Source organism: Camelus bactrianus, chromosome 9, assembly GCF_048773025.1.
Source record: "Camelus bactrianus isolate YW-2024 breed Bactrian camel chromosome 9, ASM4877302v1, whole genome shotgun sequence".
In the NCBI taxonomy this organism is placed as follows: Eukaryota; Metazoa; Chordata; class Mammalia; order Artiodactyla; family Camelidae; genus Camelus; species Camelus bactrianus.
Genome location: NC_133547.1, coordinates 77970719 through 77998483, shown reverse-complemented (window position 1 = coordinate 77998483; position 27765 = coordinate 77970719). Strand labels below are relative to the sequence as shown.

Genomic DNA, 27765 nt, shown 5'->3' with positions numbered 1-27765 from the left:
GGTCCAAAGTTGTTAATAGCAACTTTATTGTTTCACTGGTGAAAAAAAAAATCATAATTGTGTATGATGCGTTTCCCCCTAAATTTACAACAATGAAGGTTATACATAAATTATATAAATCACAAATTTTCTATTTTATACTATTTAGAAGAAAATTACTTTGATAAATATGTCCAGAGGATAACATAAGTTCTCAATGGATGGCTGAGTCCACATATGCAAAATATAGCTTCTGATTTTGACCATGGTGCTTTAAAATTCTCAAACATGCATTAATATACTCTAATTTTAGGGAAAATATTACACATGGCCTTATCTTGCATTTCAGGAGAAGCTGAATTTCACATATAGTATTCCTTTCCTCTAAATTAATCTCAGAACAAAGAGACAGACATTTTCGGGTTAGTACTCCCAAGTAATGAAGGAAATTACACACTCAACAATGAAACAAAACAGGAAAGAAAGGAAGGAGAGCTTCATTAGTAACAGAGATAACTGGGTTTTTTTTGGCTTTTTTTGTTTGTTTTTTAAACAGTTCACAGGAATTTTAAATAGCAGATCAATCATGCTACTTAGGGTGATCAGACAGACCTGAACACTTATGAAGTGAGTAACTTTATTAAGGTCTTGAAGGTGAGTGTCCGGAGGTGCTGGGTAAAACACACCACAGATAAGAAACGGGAAACCTACCTCAGCATTTCTGAAAGGCACAATCTATGGAAGGGAAACCTAGTATAATAAAACCCTTACTGGATGTACATGGAAAGGACTATGGTGAGCCTGCTTCCTTTTTAAAGGATGAGACCCTCATAAATTGGCCCTTCAGATTCTGGTGATTCCCGCCTCAAGCGCAAATGCTCCAGTGTGTTATGGAAATGTTTGTTAATTTGCTCTGTTTCTTCACTGGACTCAAGGTTTGGGAGGTCTTCTCGAATCTTTTGGATAAGCTGGTTCAAAACCTGAATCGTTACCTACAAAAGAATATATACAATTTCACAATCAAGCATGTACCACAAAAAATTAAAAATAACGCAATTTAATAAAAATGTTTTGAGAAGCCTGTGTTATTCTCATCAATTACCAGAGTGATTATGGAAAAAAAGATGAGAATATGATTCCTGGTTTGAGCAACAACCATTGGCTATTCATCCAAAACAAAAGCAGAAACAAAAACACAAAAAAACAACCAAAAAGAAACTTACTGAAAAATACAGAACATCATGAACCAGTAAAAGAACAAAAGCAAAATTTTATTTAACCTATAAGTCTTCTTTTGTTTATCTGTTTTTGTTTATGTGGGGGGAGGTAATTCAGTTTGTTTATTTGTTTATTATGTAAGTATTGGGAATTAAACCCAGGACCTCATGCATGCTAAGCACACACTCTACCGCTGAGGTATACCCTCCCCCCTTAACCTATAAATCTTGATCATTTATTTAGGAATTACTCTAAACTTGTATGTGATGACAAATCAGCCTACTATTTAAGCACTTGTAAATTATTTTGTATTTTTTAAACAGCAACTATTTTTATAAAATATTCATAAGCAAAAGAGATAAGAATTTTCCTGCACATAATAAATTCTGTTAGACATGTCCATCTATATAGAGAAGGATTTTGGAGAACGAATGAGACCACTAGGTGGATTCTCCAAACTCTGACCCTTGTGAACAAAAAAGAAAGTATCAGGATGATGAGCTTCTGTCAAAGCTAAGAGCAGGAAGGGAAAACATTAGTTCACTAACAACAGTTTTTAGTTCACTTACTGCATCATTCTCCTTTTCGTAAAAATAGATGTATCTGTTCAGAATTTCTATAAAAAGTTGCACTTGTAGAGAGGGATCCATGCACTGATTTGCTATTTTTAGAGCTTTCTTTAGGCATTCCATTACCCTCTTGCCTCCATGAAGCTAGGAAAAAAAAAAAAAAAACGGGGGAGGGGAGAATGTTAAAGAGACTAATGAATCACAAATGTTCCATTTCACACAAAGAAATAAACACACTACAGTGGCTCTCATATTTTAAAGGGACACAACAAATTTAAATCCACTTCATTTTTTAAGTACATAGCTACATTTTAAAACAAATATATTATTTGTTTCATATATTTATATGTTATATGTTTTATATTTATGTTATGTATTTTTTTTAAAGGTAGTGTATCAACTTGCCACGTTATAACATCCTCAAAGTGGAGGCTTCACCACAGGATGTAAATTTCTATACATTACTGTCCATTTCATTTCTTTTAACAAAGCAAAGCAGTTTTCTTTGTCAGGTTTCCAAGCACGCCACATGTTTCACCTCCAAGGCCCAAGGCCACAGCAGCTGTTCCCTATTAATGATCCCCTCTCCTGTAAAAGTTGGTCAGGAATGCCCTGCCACCTTACCTCCTCCCCATTTTTGTCTGTGTTTCTGCCAGACCAGAAGAGATGTGCACAGGTGCTCACAGCTCGGCCCTGATCAGGTTTTTTCAGAAGTTTGGATGCAGCAAGAGCACACTGAGTCCTCAAGGGTTCATGATTCTCTTCACTGAAGCACTTCATCCTCTCAAAAGTACCAATGATCAAGGTGATGGCAGCCAGCTGTGCTTTGGAATCACTGATTTCATCTTCATACAAAGAAAATGCCTGGCACACACAAAGCAGAAGTGACCTTTAGGAGCCAACCATCTACTACAGCATTTTTCAAAATATTTCCCACCAAACCCCCATCCTGTGAGATGTTCAGATTAGAATATGGTTCAGATCAGAATATGTGGCACCCTCTTCTTAGAGAGACACAAGACAAAGATGCTGATAAACTGCAACAAAGAAATTTGTTCTTTTTTTTAATCCAGGGTCCCCAAACAGAATTAACAAAGGAAAAATTTTCCCATGAAACAGTTTAACCATGACCCACTTGAAAATCTTAAATCTCATTAGTGCTCAGTAACTGAACAATTTTCCTGCTCCAAACCAGTCAATAAAACTATAGTATTAAGAAGCATAGTATTTCTCATCAAGATGGGAATTCACAAATTCAGTGAAGAGTAAATCCATGTGCACCACTGCCATTAACTAGAGAAAGGTAACTGAACATAGCAAGAGATTAAACAACCCAGAAAGAGACCAGATCATCACCTGGGACATAAATTCATATGCTACTGTTTCATGATTTTCAAAACCAATTTCTCCAGCAGCTAGAGCTCCCTGAAGAAAAAGTCTTAAGGGTAATTCTGCCAGCTCTGCTTTGATCAAAGCACTGATAGTCTGGTGAGCAAATGAAAAAATCTTCTGGCACTTCTTTTCCCATTTGTCATCCTAAAACAAGAAAAAATACTTTAAATTACCTAAAGTTCAAATTAATTTGCTTAAGAATACCCATTTTCTATAAAACTTTTATAGAACAAAAAAGAAAAGTGATAAAGTTCACAGTTGCCCTACTAACTTCTCTCGTTTATGGAGCACGCAAGTAAACCATGCAGGATGTCTTGTCATCCATCTGAGGTTACTTGCCTTAAAATTTCTATACATTTGCTATTTGTTTTTTCTCATCGGAAAAACAACATATTCCCAAATTGGACAAAATTAGGAAAATACATAAAAGAATTTTAAAAAGTAAAATCATCCCTAAATCTACCACCCAACGGTAACCACTGGTAATATTCTGATGTTAATGTTTCCCTTTCTTTTTTCTATGCAAATACAATATAACTGGGATCTTTGTGCATGGTTTTGTCTTCTACTTTAAAGTACTCACTGAAAAGAGTTAAATTGGACTCATGCTGCATGTAATTTGTATCCGACTTCTTTTCTTTCACTTGTCATGATTTTCCTCATGATACTAAAGTTATCTGAAAGCATTTTAATCCCTAGAAAATATCCCACAAACTGGATGTAGCATAATTTGCTTAACTACTTCCTTTTGGAAATAACTGTAATACCACAACGAATGGTCTATAAACACAGAGCTTTACTGAATCCCTAATTTTTCCCGTAGCACAAATTCTTAGAAGTGGAACTATTAGGGCTATTAAGGCTCTAGTTACACACTGCCAGAGTTTTCTAGAAAGACTTCAGTAATCCACATTCCCACCATGACTAGATGAGAAGGAATTCTCATCCCACCATTGCCACTGCTGAACCTCATTCCTTACTTTTTCTTTTTTCTTATAGCAGTTTGATTTCTAAAAAGGCTCACTGCTGTAATTACTAATGAGGTTAAATATTTTAATCATATTTGATCATCCAAGTTTCTTGTTAAAAAAATTGGTTCATTTTTAAGAGGATAACAGTCACAGACTTGTTACAAGGACTAAATGCAATCAACCAAGTACACAGCTCCTGACACAGTGTACAGCATATAGTAAGTAAATGCTAGTTGCTGTTTTTATTGTTACATTCACAAGTATCTATCCATAAAATGCCGGGAAAAAAAAGGAACCAAATAGGAGGCTGGCTGAATAAAAAATGGCCAAAAGTATGCTACCGTGCTGGTAGGTCTAATGAATAAATCTTGTTTCCCCACCATTAGACAATTAAGTTTACTGAGGTTTGTTCCTTAATATAAACCTGACTGTCCAAGTTTCAGGTACATTAGATTGGGGTATTTTTCTACAAAAGTATACTAAAGACACAAACCATAATTCTGTTTATAAAAAAATGTTTAAAATGTATACAGGTCATAACATTATCAATTGCAGGCCTTTAGAGAGCAGTGACATGCAATGCTGGGCGCTTTCATTAGGCAAAGCTAACTTGAGTTAGACCTCATTGGTTATGGATTGCAACTTCTGCAAGAGATTACTGCATCACTTTAGAATTTGGTACATTATAAAGACTCCAAGAAAATCAAATCATTCTTGAAAAACTAAAGCATTTTGAGCTAATTTTAAAATAAACTTATCAATGTCTTACAAGTGATCTTTAAATGCAGGAAGAACTTCTGGTAAGTTTAATAAATAAATTTAAACTGTTTCAATATTTCTAAGTGTTTTTATGTAACCCATAAACTAGTATGTCATCTACCAACATCACTATTAGGAATATTTAAAACAGGATGATTATAGTTTCTATAATAATAAACTAAAACACACACACACACACACAGAGGAAAAAAGTAGTGACATACTTAAAAGTAAACCCACCACTTTAGAATTCTCTTTGTAGCGAAAAGCCAGCTGGTAAGCTGCAAATACCAAAGGTGGCAGTGTGAAGCGAATCCGTTGATTTCCACCAGCTCCAAAATGTTTTCGTGCTGTATTTAAAATCTGACCAAAACAAACAAAACCCATTAATCTTTTCTATAAATACAGAACCCACAATTAATTATTTATAAAGTTAAATGAGGGTTTTAATTATCGTTGCTACCATTTTAATACAAACCGTGTACCAGGCTTTATGGTACACTCTTAAATTTCTTACCCTGCCGAGTCATCACAATCATCCTAGAGACAGATACTAACCCCATTTCCCAGAGGGGAAGCCTGAGGTTCTGAGAGGTTGTATAAACCTGCCCAAGGTTACACAGCTAGTCGGGGCAGATACAGATTTAAATATATTTTCATGTACACATGTACAAAGTATACTTGTTGAGAAACAGCACAGGCTGTGAAGACAGACACTTTTAAAACTAGATTCTAACACTTACTACTTACGTGACTCTGGGAAAATTACTCTCCACTTTTTCTTAGCTACAAGTTACGTTTGAAAAATGGGTAGTACATTTCTCTTAGGGTTGTTGGGAAAATTAAATAATACATGTGAAGCGTTACCAGTACCAACACAAGGCACGTGCTCAGAAAACACTGGCTATTATTAACAAAAAATATGTATGTTGCTGGTATATCATACTTCCTGCTTCAGAAAAATATTAAGACCATTTAAGTCGAGGGGTATGACAATATACTTTAAAAGAGCCATTGAGAAACAAATGGCTGGTTATTTCAGAAAAACCACAAGAATTCATGAAATACTTTTTAACATGTGTGACACAACACACGACATATTCAGGTTTTGTGATTTTCTCTGATAATGGTAAACGGATAGGAAGAGAACGCATTTCCCCTTGGGGAAGTCAGAGCTGATGATCCTCACTTTCAAGATGTCTCCATACATGGACATAACCACAGGTGGAATGCATACTTCCTAACTACCACATATGGTATGCAACAAAAAATGAATACACACGTAGGCATGTGTGTATGGGACACAGAAACGTAAGGGAATCAGTTAAGGCGTGAACAATCGGGCCAGCTCCTACGTACAGATCACACGTAGTACACAGAATGTTCATCAGTAAACCAGGTCAAAGACTACCCCACTACCAACAGAAAACAGCTTCTTACCCACCATGGTTATGAAGGAGAACGAGAGTGTCAACTATGACAAGTCAACACAAGAAGAGAGTTGGGACTCATCCTCAAATGTTCTTCATTACAGCAGTCTAACACTTCGCCTCACACATCCAACAACGGTTAGACTACTTTGCCCAAACCATAATTAGGCAGTCATCTGTGCTACCTTCCACTAAAATAAATCACCCAGTATCAGTCACCAATACTCCTACTCGGGCAGCAGGTTTTATTCATTTCACAAGGACTCATTGAGGACTGAAGATAAAGAAAGGGACAATCTCATCTGACTGTTCTCTGCCAGGAAAAAGGAGTTAAGATAAAGGCAATTTTAATTTTAAAGTCTTTACGTATTTTTAATGTGGAAAACATATATAACTTCTATTTGTAAACCTTGGAAACATAAATATAATTGAATATAGGGATTGTTGTTTATGCTTTAAAAGTTTATTGTGATAAAGAACTGAACAATTTTAAAAGCAAAACACACAGTTCAAAAGGAAAATGAACATGGAATGATTATTGGACACCCAACCAGAGGAAGATAGGCTTTCCTACAATTCTTAAGAAGTTTTCAAAAGAAAGTACAGCAACCAACTTGTTCCTCATAAGCTCCAGAAGTTTACAATCATGCATTCACATATAAAGTAAAAGTCCACTTAATCTCTCATGCAGTTGCAATTCCTTCAAAATCTTCTAGTACCACAAGCCACATTAGACTGAGACACATCTACATGAGATTTCACTAGAAGTTGCTGGAGGGGTATAGTAAGAGTTATCTCATACCAGGTACTGCTGATCAGGGTCCTCAGACCGTAGAAGATGAATGAATCTGCCCACAAGGCTCTGCTCATCAGCAAAGTCCTCTGGATCAGGGTCTTCTACAGGTTGATCTGGCTGATCCTGAATCAACGTGGACACCAAATTCATTATGGAATCCACCTGTAGCATGGGAGAGAGAGAGACCCACTGGGGTGAAACCATCAGCACATAATGCCACTGCCAGAAGTGTTTCTAGTTGTATAAAGTTACAACACAGTATCAACAACATAATTCCTTTTTCTGTAACAAAGTATATGCATGTTGGCACACGTATAGATACAAGTCTAGAAAGAGATGCACCAAATGTTAATCAACCAAATGTTATTCTCTTTCTGGTGGGATTATAGTTACTTTATATCTTCTTTATGCATCTCCAGTTTTCTCATTTATCTAATGAATAAGCCACTAGTAACTTCTTTTTAGTAGTAAACTACCCTCCCATCCCATCTCATGTGTCTGTCTCAAGGTTTACAACCATAACTACACTGTTTCTGTTTTTCTAATATAGCATGTTGGTATTCTCTTACCTGGTCTTGAGAGACAATTTCTGTATTATAATCCAGAACATTACTAAGCACATAACAACTCATGCTTTTTCTGGACTCATAGTCAAAGTACTCAAAGAGTGGGTGAAAATGTTTTAATTTCAAGACTGTTAAAATATTGTTGTAAGTGTCAACAGGTATCTTCAAAAGTCTGGTGAGCTCCTTTGAAACTGCACTACTGGTAGCAATACTGCAAAAAGAAAAACAGTAGCCCTTTAATGAATAAAATTAACATTCTATATATACAGACATGATTCACGAAAATGTGCAACTTTTCATTTATACATTAAAGGAAATGGGTCAAGTGAATCACACCACTCCAAAATGCCCCAATGACCTTCTGAGAGATTACAGATATCTATCTAAATACAAATATTTATTCATCTATTCATGTCCTATTGATATGATATGCTAGTCTCCAATTCATAAGCAGGTTATATAGCTCAAGTTAAAATGACTGTCTAGAATTCGGCATTTCTAAAGAAAGTATTTTAAGTGGTAGCTAGGTTCCTAGGGCAGCCAATGAGTACTGTATATTCAAAATAAGTAGGAAGAAAAACCCATGCAAAACTAGCGATTCAGAAAAATAGAAAAACACATAAATTACTTCTTCTGCATCAGATGTTGGTGGCTAAGGAAAAGCAGGATGATATCAGGAACATTCTGTGGCGACTGAGGAATACCCAACCATTTATAATACCTTTAGAGGCAGGGATTTTCTAGTTCCTTATTTTGTCTAATCTTACTTTAAAACTCAGTTAACAAGGGAAAATCGATCTACGTCACTTATTATTCAAGAATCTGCAATGTTTTCAGTTCACAAAAAAGGAGTGACAAAAAAAAAAGGGAAGTAAAAAGAGGTAAAAGAAAAAGGAGAAATCTTCTGGATGCAACTAAAACACTGGAAGAGAGATGGAAAGGAGAAAGACTGTGTGAGGTGAAATGAATAGTACAGGGCGAGGAGGAGCCTGGCCTGCCGGCATGTTCAGAGCAATGGAGGAAGGGATAGAAGGGGCCGGCGGGGAAAAGATAACGGGATCAGAAATGCCCACGGTGGCCACGAGAGGGCGCCACAGGCAGCACAGCTGAGGAAGGTCCGAGTAGACAACAGAATATAACACTCTCCTTGATGGAATGAAAATCAAAGCTCAAAACAGAAAAAAAAAAATTTAAACCAATTTAATTTCCACACCTTAAATACATGCATGCCTCCTTAATTTTTCACAACTTACTTATCTGTAGAAAACCACTTCTTATGGAAACACTGCTGGACAAAAACAGTTTCCTCAACAGTTTAAAAACGGACTCATCTACATATGCAAAGTGGTCTGTATCGGGACACCGGTCACGGAAGCCGGCTATGGTCCGTGAGTGCCACTACTTGATCGACGTATACAACCAAGTAACTGGCTGCCAGTTTCGGCCCCAATTAGTGCCAAGCATGTCGACCTAATGAATGCTTAAAACAAGATGAATGCTAATAACATTTCAAAACGAACTGAGAAAGAAAAACAAATCTGCGACAAAAAAGGTGCTTTACAAGGGATTTTACAAAAGTGTGTGACTTACTGTTCAAGGTTGAGCTTGTTAAATATCTCCACTGTCGTTTCTAGAACTTTATCAACATAGTCCACACGATCAGGATAACACTTCATAGCGAGATTGATGAGAGAGACTTGTAAAGATACAACATCCTCCGAAGGCATGTCTTGTCTAGACTGGAATGTTTAGAAAACCATGGAATTTATGTTAAACAATTACACAAGGATCTACCAGCTGAGAAGTTTCAAAGTTTTGAAAACTTAGGAGAAAAGCCATTCAAACCTGTATGACTGTAGCCACCTGCTGTGAAAATATGTCAAAAAGTTTAATATCTGCTGGGATTCCAGGTCCATCTTCACGGTGAGCAAATAAAGCTAATCTAAAAAAGAAAACATTTAAAAAGATACAGGGATCTGGGTAGTGGGATCATGGATGACATTCTATTCTTTATGCTTTTCTGTATTTTCTGAACAGTAAAATAAAATTTTCACTGAATTGTACACTTTAAAAGGGTTAGCTTTGTGTTATATGAATCATTATCTCGAAAAAGCTATTACTTTTCTTTAAAAAACCTAAATTTACAGTGAAAAAAGGTTTTAAAAAATGATCATTCCCTCAATTCATTGTTAACCAGTTTTACCAACGATGCCTTATTTCCCTGTATTCTTACTTCATACTAAACACAAACAGATTTTCAACAGGCCAATTTTGCCAAATTCTTTGAAGCTTAATTATGTAGATATGGATAGAAATGCACTGAAAGTGACAAATGTATTCAACAGTCATGATTACAAAGTTAATCTTTAAAAAATAAAAAAGTACATAGGCTATTATTTTAAGACACTGCATTTTTACTACTGTAAAGTTTAAAACACAAAAAATCCTAACTATTCTATTTCCCACATCTTAAACTATTCAAAATAATGTCTGTTCTATTATCACTGTTCGTCACAATTACAACCGGATCCACATTCTGTTACGCATAGAAGAATCACTACTGATAGAAATGGTTAAGTGATGTTACACCCAACACAGGAAAACCTAGTTATTAGCTTCTATTAGGGGCAGCCCAATTAACTAATAATTCTTAATGCCCAGGACTGAGCTGATAATTTGGAAAACTCTGATAAATAAATTCTCAGACTTTAAAACTAATGACTTAGATGTTTAAAATATAATGAAAAGTATTTGCAGAAAGAAATCCTCACTTGGGTTTCTGGTTTCATAATGTCAATGATGTGTATGTTCACAAGCAAGACACTTACTACTAACCAAGACAAGGGCTAAAGAAGTAAAACATAAACCTAAAGGGGATTTACTAACATTTTTAATACTTGAAAATTTTTCTTTAAAAAAATGTGATGACAGAGTGATTACTTGAACATTCTTAATCATCTGTATTCATGGCTACTTGATAAAGATTCCAAATCAAACTGATTCCCATTGAAAGATAACTTCCACCATGGTAAAAACAAGTTTTGTTCTTTGGTGATATTTTTGGATTTATAAAATTTAAATGTTGGGTCTGTATAATGTCTTTATATGTCAATTAAATGCACAGATTAAAAATATAATCTCAAAGCCTCCTGCACAATGAAAAGCTAAACTTTTTTCATGCCTAAGCTAGACAAGCACTTAGTAGATACTCATACTTACAGAATTAAATGGTGTAATTACATCAAAATGGTTAATATAATAAAGATGTAACAGAAAAAAAAATTCATGAAAATGTTTTAAATTCATTATTCGCAAGTCAGAACATATGCCCTCCAGTGGTGAACGTTCTTACCTATCAATTAAAGCAATGATTATGTTTTTCACATTTACATTTTGGTGTAATTCAGCACAGGCCCGAAGAAAAGGATTCAAAGTTTGAAGGTGGAATTCATCAGGGAAAACCTGAAAATCAAATGATCATCAATTGACATAAATAAAAGCATTTCACATTATATTTTGGACTTAGTATTTAAAGTTCATATTTGTGGGAAAAAATCACTTTAATCTTACACAACTAAATTCAAATACATCACTTTAAAGCCTCTCTAAACAGAAGCCCAGAAAGAAATATTCCACCAACCAAAATATACCTACAATTAAAATAAAACTAATGATACCTAGAAAACTTGGAGGTTACTCCTTCCTGCATTTTGGGGGGAAAAATACATCGATACAAAGACCAAGTTATTACAGTAACAGGAGAAAGGAATTTATTCAGGAAAGCTTACTTTCTGGTCTATCAGGATTTTTTCCAAAACAATAAAAATTAATGAACTATAAAATGAGTTCTTTAAAATAATGAAATGCTCTCCCCTACCTGAATAATACACTCCATGAGATATTCTTGAGCCAAAGCATCCCTGCAATTCACAACTTGCTCCAATATACCAGTCAAAACAATCTAAAAGAGAAAGAAAATTTAAGAGTGAAAGATTACTTTCAAAATCCTAAGACACTCCTCTAATAACACATTTGAACTATTAATTTAAAAATCGTATTTTAGATTTTTCTGACCCATACTTCATTTCTAGATTAAACTTTAAGTTGTTATAGAAGAATTTTTAAATAAAAATTTCTGGGTTTCTATTTCATAAATGTCATTTGTGATGAAGTCCGTTTCACCAATTTTTTTTCTCTTTGTGATGGTTTGTGCTTTTTGTGTCCCAGGAAAGCTTTGTCTTATCCAAGATTATAAACATTCCCTTTGTGTTTTCTTCTAAAAGTTTCATAGTTGTAATTTTCACATTTATGACTTTGATCCCGTTTTTTGAGTTTCTCTAGAGTACGGTGATAGGTCACAGTTCAGGGGCTTTGACTGCGCATAGGTGTCCAATTGTCCCACAACCACTTGTTGAGAAAGGTTGCCTTTGCACCTTTATCAAAAATAATTGATTATATAACTGTGGGTCTATTCTGGGCTATTTCAGGGGTCATCAAATCTAGTTTAATGTCTCTTTTTATAAATGGTTTCCATACTGTCTGTGGCTGCTTCTGCACTATATCAGCAGAGTTTAGTAGCTGCAGACTAGATGGCTTGTAAGACCAAAAAATATTTATTATACTGTCCTTTACAAAAAAGTTTACTAATTCCTGATTTATTCTCCACTGGTTATTATTCCTTTCACCAATACCACATTATCTTAGTGTAGCTTTAGGGTAAATCTATAGTAAAATATACTAAATCTCAATATAAGGAAAATTGGTATCTTGATGATGAGGCTACCAATCCACAAACACAAACTCAAAATATATCTTTTGGTTTATTTAAGTCTTCTTTGATTGTCATTGGTTTTCAATGCAATATTACTTAACACAAATATTTCATTTATAAAAATCAGACTTCAATTTATATCTCATGACATAAGAAAGGATGACAAGTAAAAAGATATAAACCTGTTTGTAACGTTCCACATTTACACCTTCCAACTGGCTGAGGCGCACCAAATTTGTTCCCACTAAAATTCTCAGTTCTTGTCTTTCCCGTTCTCTTTTTTCTCTGTCTCGGCTGTGCCCCTGATGCTGCATTCGAACCCAGAGCTTGTTCATTTCTGCAAAGTTGAGCAGTACAAAATCCATGGAATCACTGATGTCACCAGTTGTTTCTTCACTGAAAAGAAACAGTTGGAAAAAAGTCTTTAAATACAGCATTTAAATTATAGGAACAACGTACTACTAGTCCTCTCCTTTGTGCATTTCCTTCTTATCTCTTCAATACACCAATGCTTAGGAAAGACACTTTCAGCTTCACTGGCTTAGTGCTCAATTTCAAGGGGAACAGACTCAAGAGAAAAAAGTGCTACGGAGAAGGATACAGTTCAAGTTTAAAGAGACAAAACACTTTCCCCCACTCTCTTCACTGGGCCAACTAGACTTATTCCTGGAGTTGCACACCATTAATTCATAAAGCCTAAAAAAATCTGACTTATAATGTACTGTTAACTCATCATTTTATTGTTGAATTATGTATGTTTTTAATTGGAATGTGAGCTTTGTGAAGGAAGAGACCAAGTATTTCCTGCTTATTTTTACATCTCCTAAGATGGGGAACTTAGTTGTTTTCAAAAGTTTTTACTGATTGTCTAATTAAACGTGCAAAACTGAGAGTCAAATCATAATAAACCAAATAACCTCACTATCTTCTCTACACTGTATAAATTTTTTGTCACATGCATGGTAAAACTTTTATTACAGCTTTTAAAAAGGAAATGATGCAGATAGAATAAAACCCACTAAATTATAAATCTTAGAAATAAATGAGCAAATGAACTGTAAAAATGGAATTAGGTTCCTCAGTCTAGGGAATCTGTCACATGAATAATTCACCCAGCTGGGTGAAGACCACAGCAGGCTGACCATCTGTCATTTTTGTGGGATAAAAGCACAATGGACTTGGATGTTGGAAAGCTGGTCACATAAGAGACAGGAATCTCTCTGAATGGCTTTTATTTTTTTTCTGTTTTGGAGTTAATATTTAATTTATGTGCACAGATCATTAAAATCACTTATACTCTAGGGTAACCAGAAGTTGATAAATTATAAAAGCTGACAGATATTCAAGAACAATATGAAAATTGGCAAGCTCATGGAAAAAGTTAAGCATACTTCATTGTTTTCTCACAAATACAATTTTCAAAATGTTAACTCACTTAAACACTTAAAAAGTCACATTTTCAAAGAATGTTTAATGGAATGGAAAAATGCTTTCAATTATGTTAAGTGAAAAAAGTAGGGTCTAATATTCCACAGACATAATTTTCATAAGAGTATATTTTGTATCACCCCACATATACTGAGTTCTATGTCACAAAGGAAATCTATACATGAAATGGTACCAGTGACTCACTCTGGGTAGGAGAATTACTGGTACTTATTTTCTTCTATATACGTTTTATATATTTTGCAACAACAACAAAAAACTACAACTATATCAAGGAAGAAAAGCACTTACTCTGTTGGCTCTCCTTCATCAGGTAAGATGTTTCTGGTACACTGAAGAAGATAATTTCGAAGAAACAGACCTCTCAAGGGATGCTGCACACCACGGCACATTTCCACCAAATCTTTCAAAATATCTTTCCTGGACTGAGGAAATGACTTGACATACACAACTCCAACTGTGATCAACAGATAACTAGGAGAATTGTGAGGAAACAGTTGATTAGAAATAAAATATTCAAGTCAAGAATCTGACTATGTCCAAACATACTGTACACAAACATTAAACAGACAAGACAGGGACCAGGTTTTCTACCATACAATGAAGAAAATATCACCTGATTGAAAATATAACTGTTTATGGACCCCCCCAATTTATTTATACATGTATGATGATATATATCATCATCACCTTTAAATATATTAGGTCTCTTATAACTGTCATGACATTAATTTTTCTAGCAGTTAAGAAATTAAGCCAGAAAGAGAAAAAAAGACAAACAAACTTATTTACAAAGTAGAAACAGACCCACAGACATAGAAAACAAACTTAAGGTTACCAGGGGGGAAGGAGGTGGGAAGGGATAAACTGGGAGTTCAACATTGGCAGATACTGACAGGTATATATAAAATAGATAAACAACAAGTTTATACTGTATGGCACAGGGAACTATATTCAATATCTTTTAGTGACTTATGGCGAAAAAGAATATGAAAATAAATATGCGTATGTTCATGTATGACTGAAGCATTGTGCTGTACACCAGAAATTGACACAATATTGTAAACTGACTATACTTCAATAAAAGTTTTTTAAATTAAATATCTTCATTTTTTTCTATTTCCAAAATTTCTCAATAATCTATATAAAAAGTAAAATTAATTATACTCTAAAACCTTAAAAAAATCATCAAAATATATCTATTTGTTAAATTAAATAACCTGAAAATTGGTTTTAAAAAGCTGCTGATTTTAAAAAGCTGCTGATTTTAAAGGATATAATATAAAGCAGGAAATGCAGATATAAAAGCCCTCAGAGTCTTAAAAACTTACAGCCTGGGGATAATGTTTCCAGCATACTGTACAAGTTCATAGAGATCTGCCACTTTTCTTCCTTTAGCAAACTCATCTGTCAGGTAGACTTCCAGGTAGTGCAGTTCATCGGAAATAGCCATATCTGTTAACTATCATTAAGGATTCAAAGCTAAGCCAACCTAAGCAATACCTGCAACTTGCCAGAGTGATTAAATTACTGGCAAATTTCTCAAATGTTATTCCTGTAAGACAGCATGTTTAAGTGAAGACAGAATTTCAGTCAGACTTTCCTTACCTTAAAATAAGGGTTTTAAAAGATGTGTGGCGAAGCAAAATAATAAAAATAAGATTGCTTGTCAGACTACTAAAGGGTTTCGAGATGGGAAATCATTGTATTCCTTTCCATTTCAGAGTCCTGCATGACAAAATCTAAGCATTAAAGAACCAACTGCCTTACACCTTCAATACCCTTCATGAAAGATCTGAAAATTGAGATATAACAACAACCCACTTTAAGAAGTTTAACCAAAGAAGAAGGGTTTCTGATACTAAGTTTTTCTTTTTCTCACTTAGCAAATCTACATGGAGAGGAGTACTATTTCGTTAAGGCAATGAAGAATAACATAACTTCAGAAAAACTTAATAAGGAACAAACAAAATATGGCCTCAGCAAGAAAAAAGTATGATCAAAATGTTCAGTCTTCAACATTCAAAAGATACAAAGTTCATAGTAGCTCTTTGGTGATAACATAGAAGTCCGGAGTTCACCAAGCATATTAGAAGCATGTTTCAGAGCATCCATAAGCTTGTTTTTGTCCTACAGAAATAACCAAGAGAATTGGTGAGAATGCTTAACGTAAATAAACATTTCTCTGTTCTGTAAACTCTTTCATCAAGGCTCCGTTACACAATTTTAAAAGTATACAGCACCTAAATTATTTTAATCACATAAAAATCAAGTTTAGTTTCACCTGTCTTCTCTTTACTGAAAAGAAAGAAGATACATGATTCCTCACCAGGGCTACAAAGCTTAGCAAATCTTATATATCTAGCACTGCAAGCTTCCTGGCGTAACTCCAGTCTCTACAAACCCTCACATCTATGAAATATTTTACCCGCAATCAAGAAAGCTGGTATACTGATTCTTCTGAAGCAAAATACTATTCAGACAATGGCTTGGTCATAGGTTAAATACTCTTCAGAGATGCCTAGTATGACTATTCCTATAAGCATGCTTTCCTCTTCACAACACTCATGTGTTCCACTTAACACATAAATGCAGACAGTTCCTTTAGATACAGGAAACACTATTCACGTACATAAAGAGACGGAAGGAAGCAAAAGCAAGCTCTATGCCCACCCATTTTCTCCATTCCAAGACTTTTGTTTTTGCAAATCTGTTTACAAGAAAAGCAATACAATAGGTAAAAAAAAAAATAAAAATAAAAAAACCCCAGCATATTACTAAGCTTTAGAAACTTTGAGACACTACAAAGGCAAGGTATTATTATCATCCTCAACACAGCACCTCATAAATTGAAGTACCAGTCTATTTGGTCCCATTCCTTAAATTTTGTTTTAATTTTTTTTTTATTGAAGTGTCTACTTCTTAAATTTTAATCCAGAGAATCTATAGTTTCTAAACAGATTTTCTCCTATCTTTCAGAATATGAAAATATATAAATAAGTGTAAGTATAATTTTTAAGATAGTCCCTACAAAAATTGTATCTATTCTGGACAGAGGGTAGGGGGGAAAAAGCTGAGTAATTCAAATTGAAAGCATTTAAATCCATTTGTTCAATCAATATTTACTAAACATCCATTTTATGTCAGGTACTCCTCAGGTTTGAGGCTAGTATTTCAAGTCAGATATCAGTATGGTGATTAACCAGTGCTGTGTAAACAGAAAGCAGCGTCTCCCATCCTCATGGAGCTTACATTCTGGTAGGGAAGACAGACAATCCCAAACCATAAATATAAACCATAAATATAACGGTAAGTAAATATTTCCACAGGGCTATCTGTTGAAACTGTCCCCATGCAGTGCTTGACAGAGGTGGGACTGAAGGTGAGATTTACCAGAAGCAGTGGTACTAGGTGACTTTAGAAAATATTGCATATGGGTTCTTAGGAACAAGCAGACTGCAACTGTGCCTCCCACATCGTGATTCTTACCAGGCATCTCTTCATCTGGAATGACTGCACCTTCACAGCCTGTATGGCTTCATCCAAGAGCTTTTCCTGCTCATCCTGAGGTGACTGCTGTGTTGTAGGCTGGGGGGTGGGGGGTGGAACAACTCCCGTTAATGTCTCATTTACATTCTCTTCTAGCAAATCTGTTGTTTCTATAGTCCCAGCAATATTTCCAAGCTTTTCGTATAAGGCTTATTCTAGTTCTACATTTCCAACTCATTTCTCAATTTTTAACAACTGAACAGAGCTGTGCCCAGCCACTGAAATTAATAGCGTAAGACTGCTGAAGGAGAAAAGAAACATGTACAGGGAATATCTTTTCTCTTAGAAACTGACTCAATGTTCTTGTCGCAGGTTGGCCTCAAAGAAATATAAGGTGGTAGTTTACGGCTGCCTATGTTCTGCTAATACCCTCTGGATGCAACCAGAACATCACCAGTCTACTGTGACAGGTATAGTCTAACCCAAACCTCTAAAATCCCCATTTTCTCTAACCTTCTTCTCGTTTGCATTTTAGTTTATTCTTAGACATACCAAGAACTAGTTTATCAGAACACCAACCCCCTTAGGCAATATATAACAAGGGACTAAGCAGGCTAGAAGTAAAATAGCTGACACTGCTGTTACTGACTTGCAGCAGAGCACCACCAAGAGCACTCAGTCTCCTCAGGGGCCTAGCTTACCACTTCAAGTGGAGCGATCTACAGTCACCATGGATAAAACGTATCTAGGCAGTCTTCTCTTTGCCATTAGAAAACTCTGCTTGCAAAAGGAATTAGATCTACCTGTCAAGCAGATTTAACCACTCCATCCTTTATGTTGTATAAGCACTGTGTTTATACCTCTACTTCAGCACGTATTACATTATTAATCATAAATGATGGCCAATTTCATATCTTTGGGGCCCCACACATTGCCTGATATATAATGGGTGCTTCATAAAGGTTCATGGTATGAATGAACAGGCTGGTTTTTGATTATGTATTTACTTTAAAAAATGGCTATAGAATCAATAGATGAATGGATAAACAAATTGTGGTACATATATATAATGGAATATTATTCAATCATAAAAAGTGAAGTGTCAATACATGCTACCTGAACTAACTTAGAAAACATTATGCTGTGTGAAAGAAACCAGACACAAAAGACCACACGCTGTATAATTCCATTGATAAGAAATACAGGCATACCTCAGAGATACTGTAGGTTTGGTTCCAGATCACCTCAACAGAGCAAATATTGCAATTAAGTGAGTAACACAAATTTTTTGGTTTCCCAGCATGTACAGAAGTTTTATTTATACTGTACTGTAGTCTATTAGGTATGCAAAAGCATTATGTCTAAATAAACAATGTACACACTTTAATATAAATATAATTTATTGCTAAAAACTACTATCATCTGAGCTCTCGGTGAGTAGTATGTTATCTTTTTTCTGGTCGAGGATAGTGGTTGCTGAAGGTTGGGAGGCTGTGGCAATTTCTTAAAATAAGACAACAATGAAGTCGGCCACATGGAGTGACTCTTTCTTTCATGAACGATTTCTTTGTAGCAGGTGATGCTTATTTGATACCATTTTACCCACAGTAAAACTTCTTTCAAAATTGGAGTCAGCCCTCTCAAACCCTGCTCTGCTTTACCAACTTTTATATAATATTCTAAATCCTTTGTTGTCATTTCAAGAGTTTTCACAGCATCTTCACCCGGAGTAGATTCCATCTCAAGAAACCACTTTCTTTGCTCATCCATAAGAAGCAAATCCTCATCTGGTAAAGTATGAGCATGTGATTGCAGCAGTTCTGTCACATCTTCAGGCTCTACTTCTAATTCTAGCTCTCCTGCTATCTCTACCACATGTGCAGTTACTTCCTCCACCGAAGTCTTGAACCCCTCAAAGTCATCCATGAGGGCTGCAGTCAACTTCTTCCAAACTCCTGTGCATGCTGATATTTTGGGCCCCTCCCATGAACCACAAATGTTCTTAGCAGTGTCTAGAGTGGTGAATCCTTCCCAGAAGGTTTCAATTTACTTTACCCAGATCCATCGGAGGAGTCACTGTCTATGGCAGTTGCAGTCTTATGAAATGTATTTCTTAAATAAGACTTGAAGTTCAAAATACTCCTTGATTGGTGGGCTACAGAATGGATGCTGTTAGCTGGCGTGAAAACAATCTCACTGTATATCTCCATAAGTGCTCTTGAGTGACCAGATGCATTGTCATGAGCAGTAATATTTTGAAAGGAATATTTTTTTCTGAGCAATAGATCTCAACAGTGAGCTTAAAACATTCAGTAAACAATGTCGTAAACAGATTTGTTGTCACTCAGGATTTGTTTTTCCATTTACAGAGCACAGGTAGAGTAGATTTGGCATAATTCTTCAGAGCCCTAGGGTTTTCGGAATGGTAGACAAGTACTGGCTTCAACTTAGTCATCAGCTGCATTAAACCCTGACAAGAGAACCAGCCTGTCCTTTGAAGCTCTGAAGACAGGCACTGACTTCTCCTCTCCAGCTATGAAAGTCCAAGATGGCATCTTCTTCCAATATAAGGCTGTTTTGTCTACATTGAAAACTTGCTGTTTAGTGTAACCACCTTCATTGACTCTCTTATCTCGACCTTCTGGGTAACTTGTTATAGCTCCCACATTAGCACTTGCTGTTCCATCTTGCACTTTGATGTTATGGAGACAGTTTCTTTCCTTAAACCTCATGAACCAACTTCTGCCAGCTTCACACTTTTCTTACCTCTCTCAGCCTTCACAGAACTGAAGAGAGTTAGGGCCTTGCTCTGGATTAGGCTTTGGCTTAAGGAAATGTTGCAGCTGGTTTGATCTTCTATACAGACCACTCAAACTTTCTCCGCATCAGCCACAAGGCAGTTTCACCTTCTTACCATTCATGTGTTCCCTGAAGTAACACTTTTAATTTCCTTCAAGAACTCTTCCTTTGCATTCACAACTTGACTGTTTTATGCAAGAGGTCGAGTTTTAGACTGACCTCGACTTGACATGCCTTCCTCACTGGGCTTAATCATTTCTAGTTTTTGATTTTAAGTGAGAACATGTGACTCTTCCTTCCACCTGAGCACTCAGAGGCCACTGCAGGGCTATTCATTGATGTAATCTCAATATTGCTGTGTCTCAGAGAACAGGGAGGCTCAAGGAGAGAGGAACAGGAACAGCTGGCCAGTGGAGCAGTCAGAATACACACATTTATCAATTAAGTTCACTGACTTTAACAGGCGCAGTTTGTGGCTCCCGCAAACAATTACAACAGTAATATCAAAGATCACTGATCAACAAAATAATAATGAAAAAGTCTGAAATATTGCAAGAATTACCAAAATGTGACACAAAGACATAAAGTAAGCAAATGCTGTTAGAAAAATGGCACCAACAGACTTGCTGGATTCAGGGTTGCCACAAACCTTCGATTTGTTAAAGAAAAAAAAAAGGCAATAAAGCGAAGTACAATAAAACAAAGTATGCTTGTGTCTGGAATAGGTAAATCATCCACAGAAACACAAAGCAGACTGGAGGGAGAGTGGATGAATAACTGCTTAATGAGTACAGGGTTCCCTTTAGAGGTGATAAAAATGTCTTCAAACTAAATTGAGGAGTGGTCATATGAATGTATGTGAATGTACAACATGCCACTGAATTGTTCACTTTAAAATGGTTAACTTGGTAAGTTATGTGCATTCCACCTTAATAATAAAAAAGACTAAAGATAGAATGCCTCTTACACAATGTAGAATACTAGAAGGCAAGGACATACGTATAAACATGAAAGTTAAATCTGGTCTGCTCTATTATCGAAGACAATCAAAACAACACTTAATTTCGAGATTAACGAAAACCACAGAAACCCACTTCTGACCTAGCATCGTTTATAAAAATTGAATACTTTCTTGGTATAATTTTTTGGGGAAAAAAATCAATTGAATAATAAGCAAGGCCAAGCATCTCTTTATTTCTTTCTATGGCAAACTCTAGCAAACTGTTTCCCTGTGACCACACTTCTTCATAAGCATAAATAAATTTCAAAGAAAAAATTATGTGTCTAAAGGGAACATTAATTTATACAACAGAACTCAGTATAAAATGCTAGTCTCAGAAGCAAGGAGAACACGAGCATTTAAGAGTTCTGACTTAATGAAATTCACTATTCATCATGGGTCAGCCCTCTGAGAACTTCTGGGAGACCAAGTTATAGTTTGATTTTTTTTTTTTTTTTTTTTGCTCTTTACCTCTAGATGCAATAGATTTAACAATTATTAGAATCAATAGATCTTATTAAGTTCAGATGGCCAACTCAGAGATAAATAAAGATACATCAAGAAATTTTTATAATTTTTATTGTGGTAAAATATATATAACATAATAGTTGCCACTTTAACCATTTTAAAGTGTACAGTTCAATACGTTAAGTACATTCACATTGTTTACAGTCATCACCACCATCCATCTCCAGAACTTTCTCTCCTGTCTAAAAGGGAACTCTGTACCTGTTAAACAGTAACTCCCTATCCCCCCAACCCCACTCCGTCCAACCACCATTTTACTTTCTTTCTCTAGAGTTTTACTTCTCTAGGAACTCATATAAATGGAATCATACAATATCTGTCCTTTTGTGTCTGGCTTAGTTCACTCGGCCTATTATCTTCGAGGCTCATCTGTGTTGTAGCATTATGTCAAAATTTTCTTCCTTTTTAAGGCTAAATAAAATTTCATTGTGTATATAAACCATTTTGTTTATCCAGTCACCTGTTGATGGACATTTGGGTTGCTTCCACCTTTTGGCTATTGTGCATAATAATTCTACAGCAAAAAAAACAAAAACAAAAAAATGACAACAACAGCAACAACAAAAGACACTGTTTATAAAGAGAATACAAACAATTACAAAAATATTTGTATAGAATTGACTAGATTCAGTACTCTGCAAACAAATAAATAAAAATTTTAGCAAAAGTTTTCTATTTTGTATCAACTGTGTTTAAAATTAATAGAAACATATAAATACAAAATGAAGAAAATTACAGACTTATTAGTAGGCTACAAATGAAGAGATAAAGCTATAATAAAGAAATGTATTTTTACATGGAAACAACCTAAATGTCCATTGACAGATGACTGGATAAAGAAATCGTGGTATATTTATACAATGGAATACTACTCAGCCATAAAAAAGAATAAAATAAAGCCATTTGCAGCAACATGGATGGACCTGGAGACTGTCATTCTAAGTGAAGTAAGCCAGAAAGAAAAAGAAAGATACCACATATTACTCATATGTGGGATCTCAAAAAAAAAAAGACAAAATGAACTTATTTATAAAACAGAAAGAGACTCACAGACATAGAAAACAAGCTTATGGTTACCAGGAGGAGAAGGGAGTGGGAAGGGATAATTGGGAGTTCGAGATTTGCAGATACTAACTACTATATATAAAATAGATAAACAAGTTTCTTCTGCATAGCACAGAGAACTATATTCAATATCTTGTAGTAACCTATAATGAAAAAGAACATGAAAACTAATATATGTATGTTCCTATATGACTGAAGTATTGCGCTGTACACCAGAAACTGACACAACATTGTAAACTGACTATACTTAAATTAAAAAAAAGAAAGAAAGAAATGCATTTTTACACATTACTTATAAGACAATGCAGTTATTACACACATGGCTATTCTAAAGAAGCATCTAGATGCCCTTCTTGGGAAACGTCATGTAGAGCATTATAACATGAACGTGCTCTCATTAAACACAAGCCAGGTAACCAATGACTCCTCACTCATGGAAGTGCTCCTCCATTTACAAATGACTCCGCATGTAGCAGCTACATACATTAGGAAAAACTGGAAACATTATAGACTCAAGATTAAATTAACAATTGTGACTAGGTCCACTTTAACTAGAGGCCCAAGCTAAACAGCTCTCCCAAGTCTACACAGTTAAAAGATGCAGAGAAAACAAAGGTCACCATGAAATTATCACTTAAAAAACTATTCACCATTCAAACAATGTGCTTTCGTTTCTTCTTGTATCAAAAACGGCTAATAAGAGTAGTTATATCACTGCTATGAGTAATAAATGAAGTGACAGATAAAGCTTGAAAAATGCTTAGCACTTAGGAATTAGCACTTCACATAAGTGTTACCATTATTATTATATCCCTCTTAGAGCCAGCAATTATCTCCACCCATTCTAGAAACTTTACTTGTTCGTCAGTCTCTCCACTCATACACTGTAGATGTAATCTAACAACACAATGCAAATCAAATGTAAAATGAAAATACCCAGTCTCACAAAGATACAAAATTTCATTATGTTAATGAAAGTAATGTTTTTAAAATGATAAAGCACAAAATAGCAACTGAAGTAGGGAGAACTAAGGATGACCAAGGGATGGGAACAACCAAACATAATTTTAGTACCAAAGTGTCTCCAACTTCATTTATCAATAATTTCCTCAGGAACCTTATGATAGCACACACCTTTCTCAGAGTCTCAGTTCACATGTCACTTCCCATGGTCTTTCCCAAGCTCCCCAGGCAGAGCTATCTCTCCCTCCATGCCACAACACTGAGTTGACAGTGCTAAAGCAATCCTCAGACTGTATTACATTAAGTTCCACAAGAGTGTGTAGAAAATCCTAAAGAAGCCACCAAAAAACTACAAGAGCTCATGAATGAGTTCAGTAAAATTGCAGGATACAAAATTAATATACAGAAATCTGCTGCATTTCTATACACTAACAATGAAATATCAGAAAAAGAAATTAAGGAAACAATCCATTTACCACCACATCAAAAAGAATAAAATACCTACCTAAGGAAGCAAAAGACTTGTACTCAAAAAGTGTTAAGACATGGATGAAAGAAATTGAAGATGACACAAACAGGTGGAAAGATATACTGTATTCGTGGCTTGGAAGAATCTATATTGTCAAAATGGCCGTACTATCCAAGGCAACGTACAGGCTCAACTCAATCCCTATGAAACTACCAATGGCATTTTTCACAAAACCAGAACAAAAAACTGTTAAATTTGTATGTAAACACAAAAGACTCCGAACTGCCAAACAGTCTTGAGAATGAAGAACAGAGCTGGAAGAATCATGCCCCTGACTTCAGACTCTATTACAAAGCTACAGTAATCAAAACAGTATGGTACTGGCACAAAAAAACAGACACATAGATCAATGGAACAGGATAAAAAGCTCAGAAATAAACCCACACACTTAGGGTCAATTAATCTACAATAAAGGAAGTAAGAATAATACAATGGAAAAAAGACAGTCTTTTCTATAAGTAGTGCTGGGAAAACTGGACAGCTATATGTAAAAGAATGAAATTAGAACATTCTCTAACACCATATACAAAAATAAACTCGAAATGGATTAAAGACTAAATGTAAGACCGGACACTCTGAAACTCCTAGAGGAAAACTTGGGCAGAACATTCTTTAATATAAATTACAGCAATATTTTTTGGACTCGTCTCTCGAGTAACAGAAATAGAAGCAAAAATAAACTAATGGGACCTAAATAAACTTAAAAGCATCTGCACAACAAAGAAAACCATAAACAAAATGAAAAGACAACCTACAGAATGGGAGAAAATATTTACAAATGATGAGACCAACAAGGGATTAATTTTCAAAATATACAAACAGCTCATACAGCTTAATTTTAATAAAAATAAAAAACCCAATTTAAAAATGAGCAGAAGATCTAAATAGGTATTTCTCCAAAGAAGACATCCAGATGGCCAAAAGGTAAATGAAAAGAAGCTCAATATCGCTATTAGAGAAATGCAAATCAAACCTTCTCAAACCAGTGAGAATGGCCATCTTTAAAAAGTCTACAAATAATAAGGGGGTGTGGGGAAAAAGGAACCTCCTGCTCTGCTTGTGGGAATGTAAACTGGTGCAGCCACTGTGGAGAACAGAATGGAGGTTCCTTAAAAAACTAAAAATAGAGTTACCATATGATTCAGCAATCCCACTCTAGGCATATATCCAGAGAAATCTATAATTCAAAAAGATGCATGCACCCCAGTGTTCACAGCAGCACTATATACAATAGCCAAGACATGGAAGCTACCTAAGTGTCCATCAACAGATGAATGGATAAAGAAGTTGTGAGATAGATAGATAGATAGATAGATAGATAGACAGATACACATATACACACACACACACATATATACATATTCCATATATATATGGAATATTACTCAGCCATAAAAAAGAATGAAATAATGCCATTTGCAGCAATATGGATGGACCCAGAGATTATCATAGTAAGTGAAGTAAGTCAGAGAAACACGAATATCACTTATATGGGGAATCTTTCAAAAAAAATGATACAAATGAATTTATTTACAAAACAGAAATAGACTCACAGACATAGAAAACAAACTATGATTACCCAAGTGGGAAGGGAGGTGGGGAGAGGGATAAGTTAGGAGTTTGGGGTTAACATATATACACTACTATATATAAAATAGATGAACAACAAGGACCTACTGTATAGCACATGGGACTATATTCAGTATCTTACAATAATCTATAATAGAAAAGAATCTGAAAAAGAATATTTATGTATATATGTATAGAATATAACTTTGCTATACACCTGAAACTAACACATTGTAAATCAACTATACTTGAATTTAAAGAACAAGTTCCACATGCTAGACTCTTTCAAGTTCTTTGAGAGCAAGAGCTATGTTTCCAGTGTTCAGCATAGTCCATGATATAGAAGACACATATGATGCATGACGAATTGCATTGGATCCTAAAATTTTTGTATTGGGAAGGGCCAAAGAGGCCAACATTTGTTTTCAGCTGCAAAAGTGAGACTCAAAGAAGACTGAGTGACTTGCCCAAGTCACAAAGACAGTGGATGTGACAAGACTGCTACTCAAAGTTTTCTTTCCCAATACAGTTCATGAGGACAGGACTGTGTGTTTGGCTTCCTGCTCCAAACTGGTTCATCCAGTACAGAACAGAGATATATATATACTGGACCCTCAATTAAAGCTTTGATTGTAAAACACTATAAACGTTAATCCCTAAGTTTTGAGAAAACAGACAAATCCTAGTTTAATCTCTGCACCGTTCTTATATTAATTTCCAACTAAAAATACTGAGAAATAAGCAAAATTGTATGGCATCATGTTATATGAAAGTAATATATGTCAAAAATTTAATCCTGCTTTCTGGCATTAACACATTTAAAGTGAAGTCTGTTTCCAGGTTTACAGGCTCTCAGAAGCCGGTCTACATAAAGTGAACAGTGAGATAATGTTCCAAAATCCAAAAACATTATTTATACAGTGCAGACTATGTCAACCGCTAATAAAATGCAAGCAACAACTTGCCTTTGGTAAACTAGATACATGGATTCACATTTTGAGGAAGTTCAAGTTCACCGGCCAAGAGCCACACCACGATTTGCTGCCATCAGGGAGAGGCAGGGAGAGGCGCTAAGAAGGATGCCTACCTCCAGTAAGTAAAATACTTGGATTTCATCGATGGGGAGATCAGTAAGAGAGCCAAGGCGCCCAACGAACAAATGTTAAGGAAACAAGCAGGCTCCCTTCCGTGTCTCAGAATTAATGGATATCAGATTGCATGAAACCTTCCAGGAAATTCACGTTAAGTGAGTCCCTAGAATTATCCTACACACATTTCATCAAAAGAGATTAAGAGGCCGAGAAAGGCCCGGGTACCATTACGTTCCCTCCGGAAGGTACTTCTTGCACAAGAAAGGGACAAGAAAGCACTACCAGGGACGAAGGTGGAAACGCCAGCAAGGGAGCAACCTCTGGGCGGGTCCCAATGCCACCTCTGAGCCTCAGGCCCTCCGCACGCCCCCGTTCCAGCCAGATGCCCAGACCCGGCACTTGGGATCTCCGCAAAACGGGGTGGTGGCCGACTCCACGCAGCGGGGCTGCAAGACTCTGCGACCCCTAGAATTAACAAGAGGATACTCCCCCTCAAAGAGCAACGGCCAAAGCCAGGCGCCACCGCCCACCCTGGCCCCGATCGGCCCGCCTGCGGCCTTCCCCGGCCTGTCCCGCATCCCGCAGGCCAAGCTGGGTCCGTATTAGCCCCGATCGGGCTGCCGGGCCCCAACTCAGCCCGCAGGACTCAAAAGCGGTGGGAGTGAGCAGGGGCTGGCAGAAGGGTAGGCCGGGAGCCCGACGCCCCTCAGCACTCACCATGGCGACTCCCCAGAGCCTGCAGCAAGCAGCACCCACCCCGCGCGGAGCCTCCCGCGGTCAGGTGACTCTGCGGCCCCTCCAAGCCCCGCCCCCTCTAGCCCCGCCTTCGGACCCT

General features: G+C 36.0%; 1 protein-coding gene across 1 annotated transcript; it reads right to left on the bottom strand.

Moving 5' to 3' along the window:
- Positions 1–9: 9 nt before the first annotated feature.
- VPS35 (VPS35 retromer complex component) lies at positions 10–27740 on the bottom strand. The gene is made up of 17 exons (XM_010950182.3): positions 27648–27740; positions 17387–17485; positions 15931–16027; positions 15229–15352; positions 14189–14371; positions 12634–12847; positions 11558–11641; positions 11033–11142; positions 9526–9622; positions 9271–9419; positions 7684–7891; positions 7121–7276; positions 5129–5251; positions 3123–3302; positions 2391–2630; positions 1767–1910; positions 10–971 (listed from the first exon to the last, which is right to left on the bottom strand). Exons 1-17 carry the CDS (start codon positions 27648–27650, stop codon positions 792–794), a joined length of 2391 nt encoding a protein of 796 aa, XP_010948484.1. The 5' UTR covers positions 27651–27740; the 3' UTR covers positions 10–791.
- Between the last annotated feature and the right edge of the window lie 25 nt (positions 27741–27765).

Coding starts and splice junctions, on each gene's coding strand:
- VPS35 (XM_010950182.3), bottom strand. Junction 11,642..12,633: donor ATGTGGAACGTTACAAACAG/GTTTATATCTTT, acceptor TTTCTCTTTTAG/ATTGTTTTGACTGGTATATT. Junction 7,277..7,683: donor AAATTGTCTCTCAAGACCAG/GTAAGAGAATAC, acceptor CCCATGCTACAG/GTGGATTCCATAATGAATTT.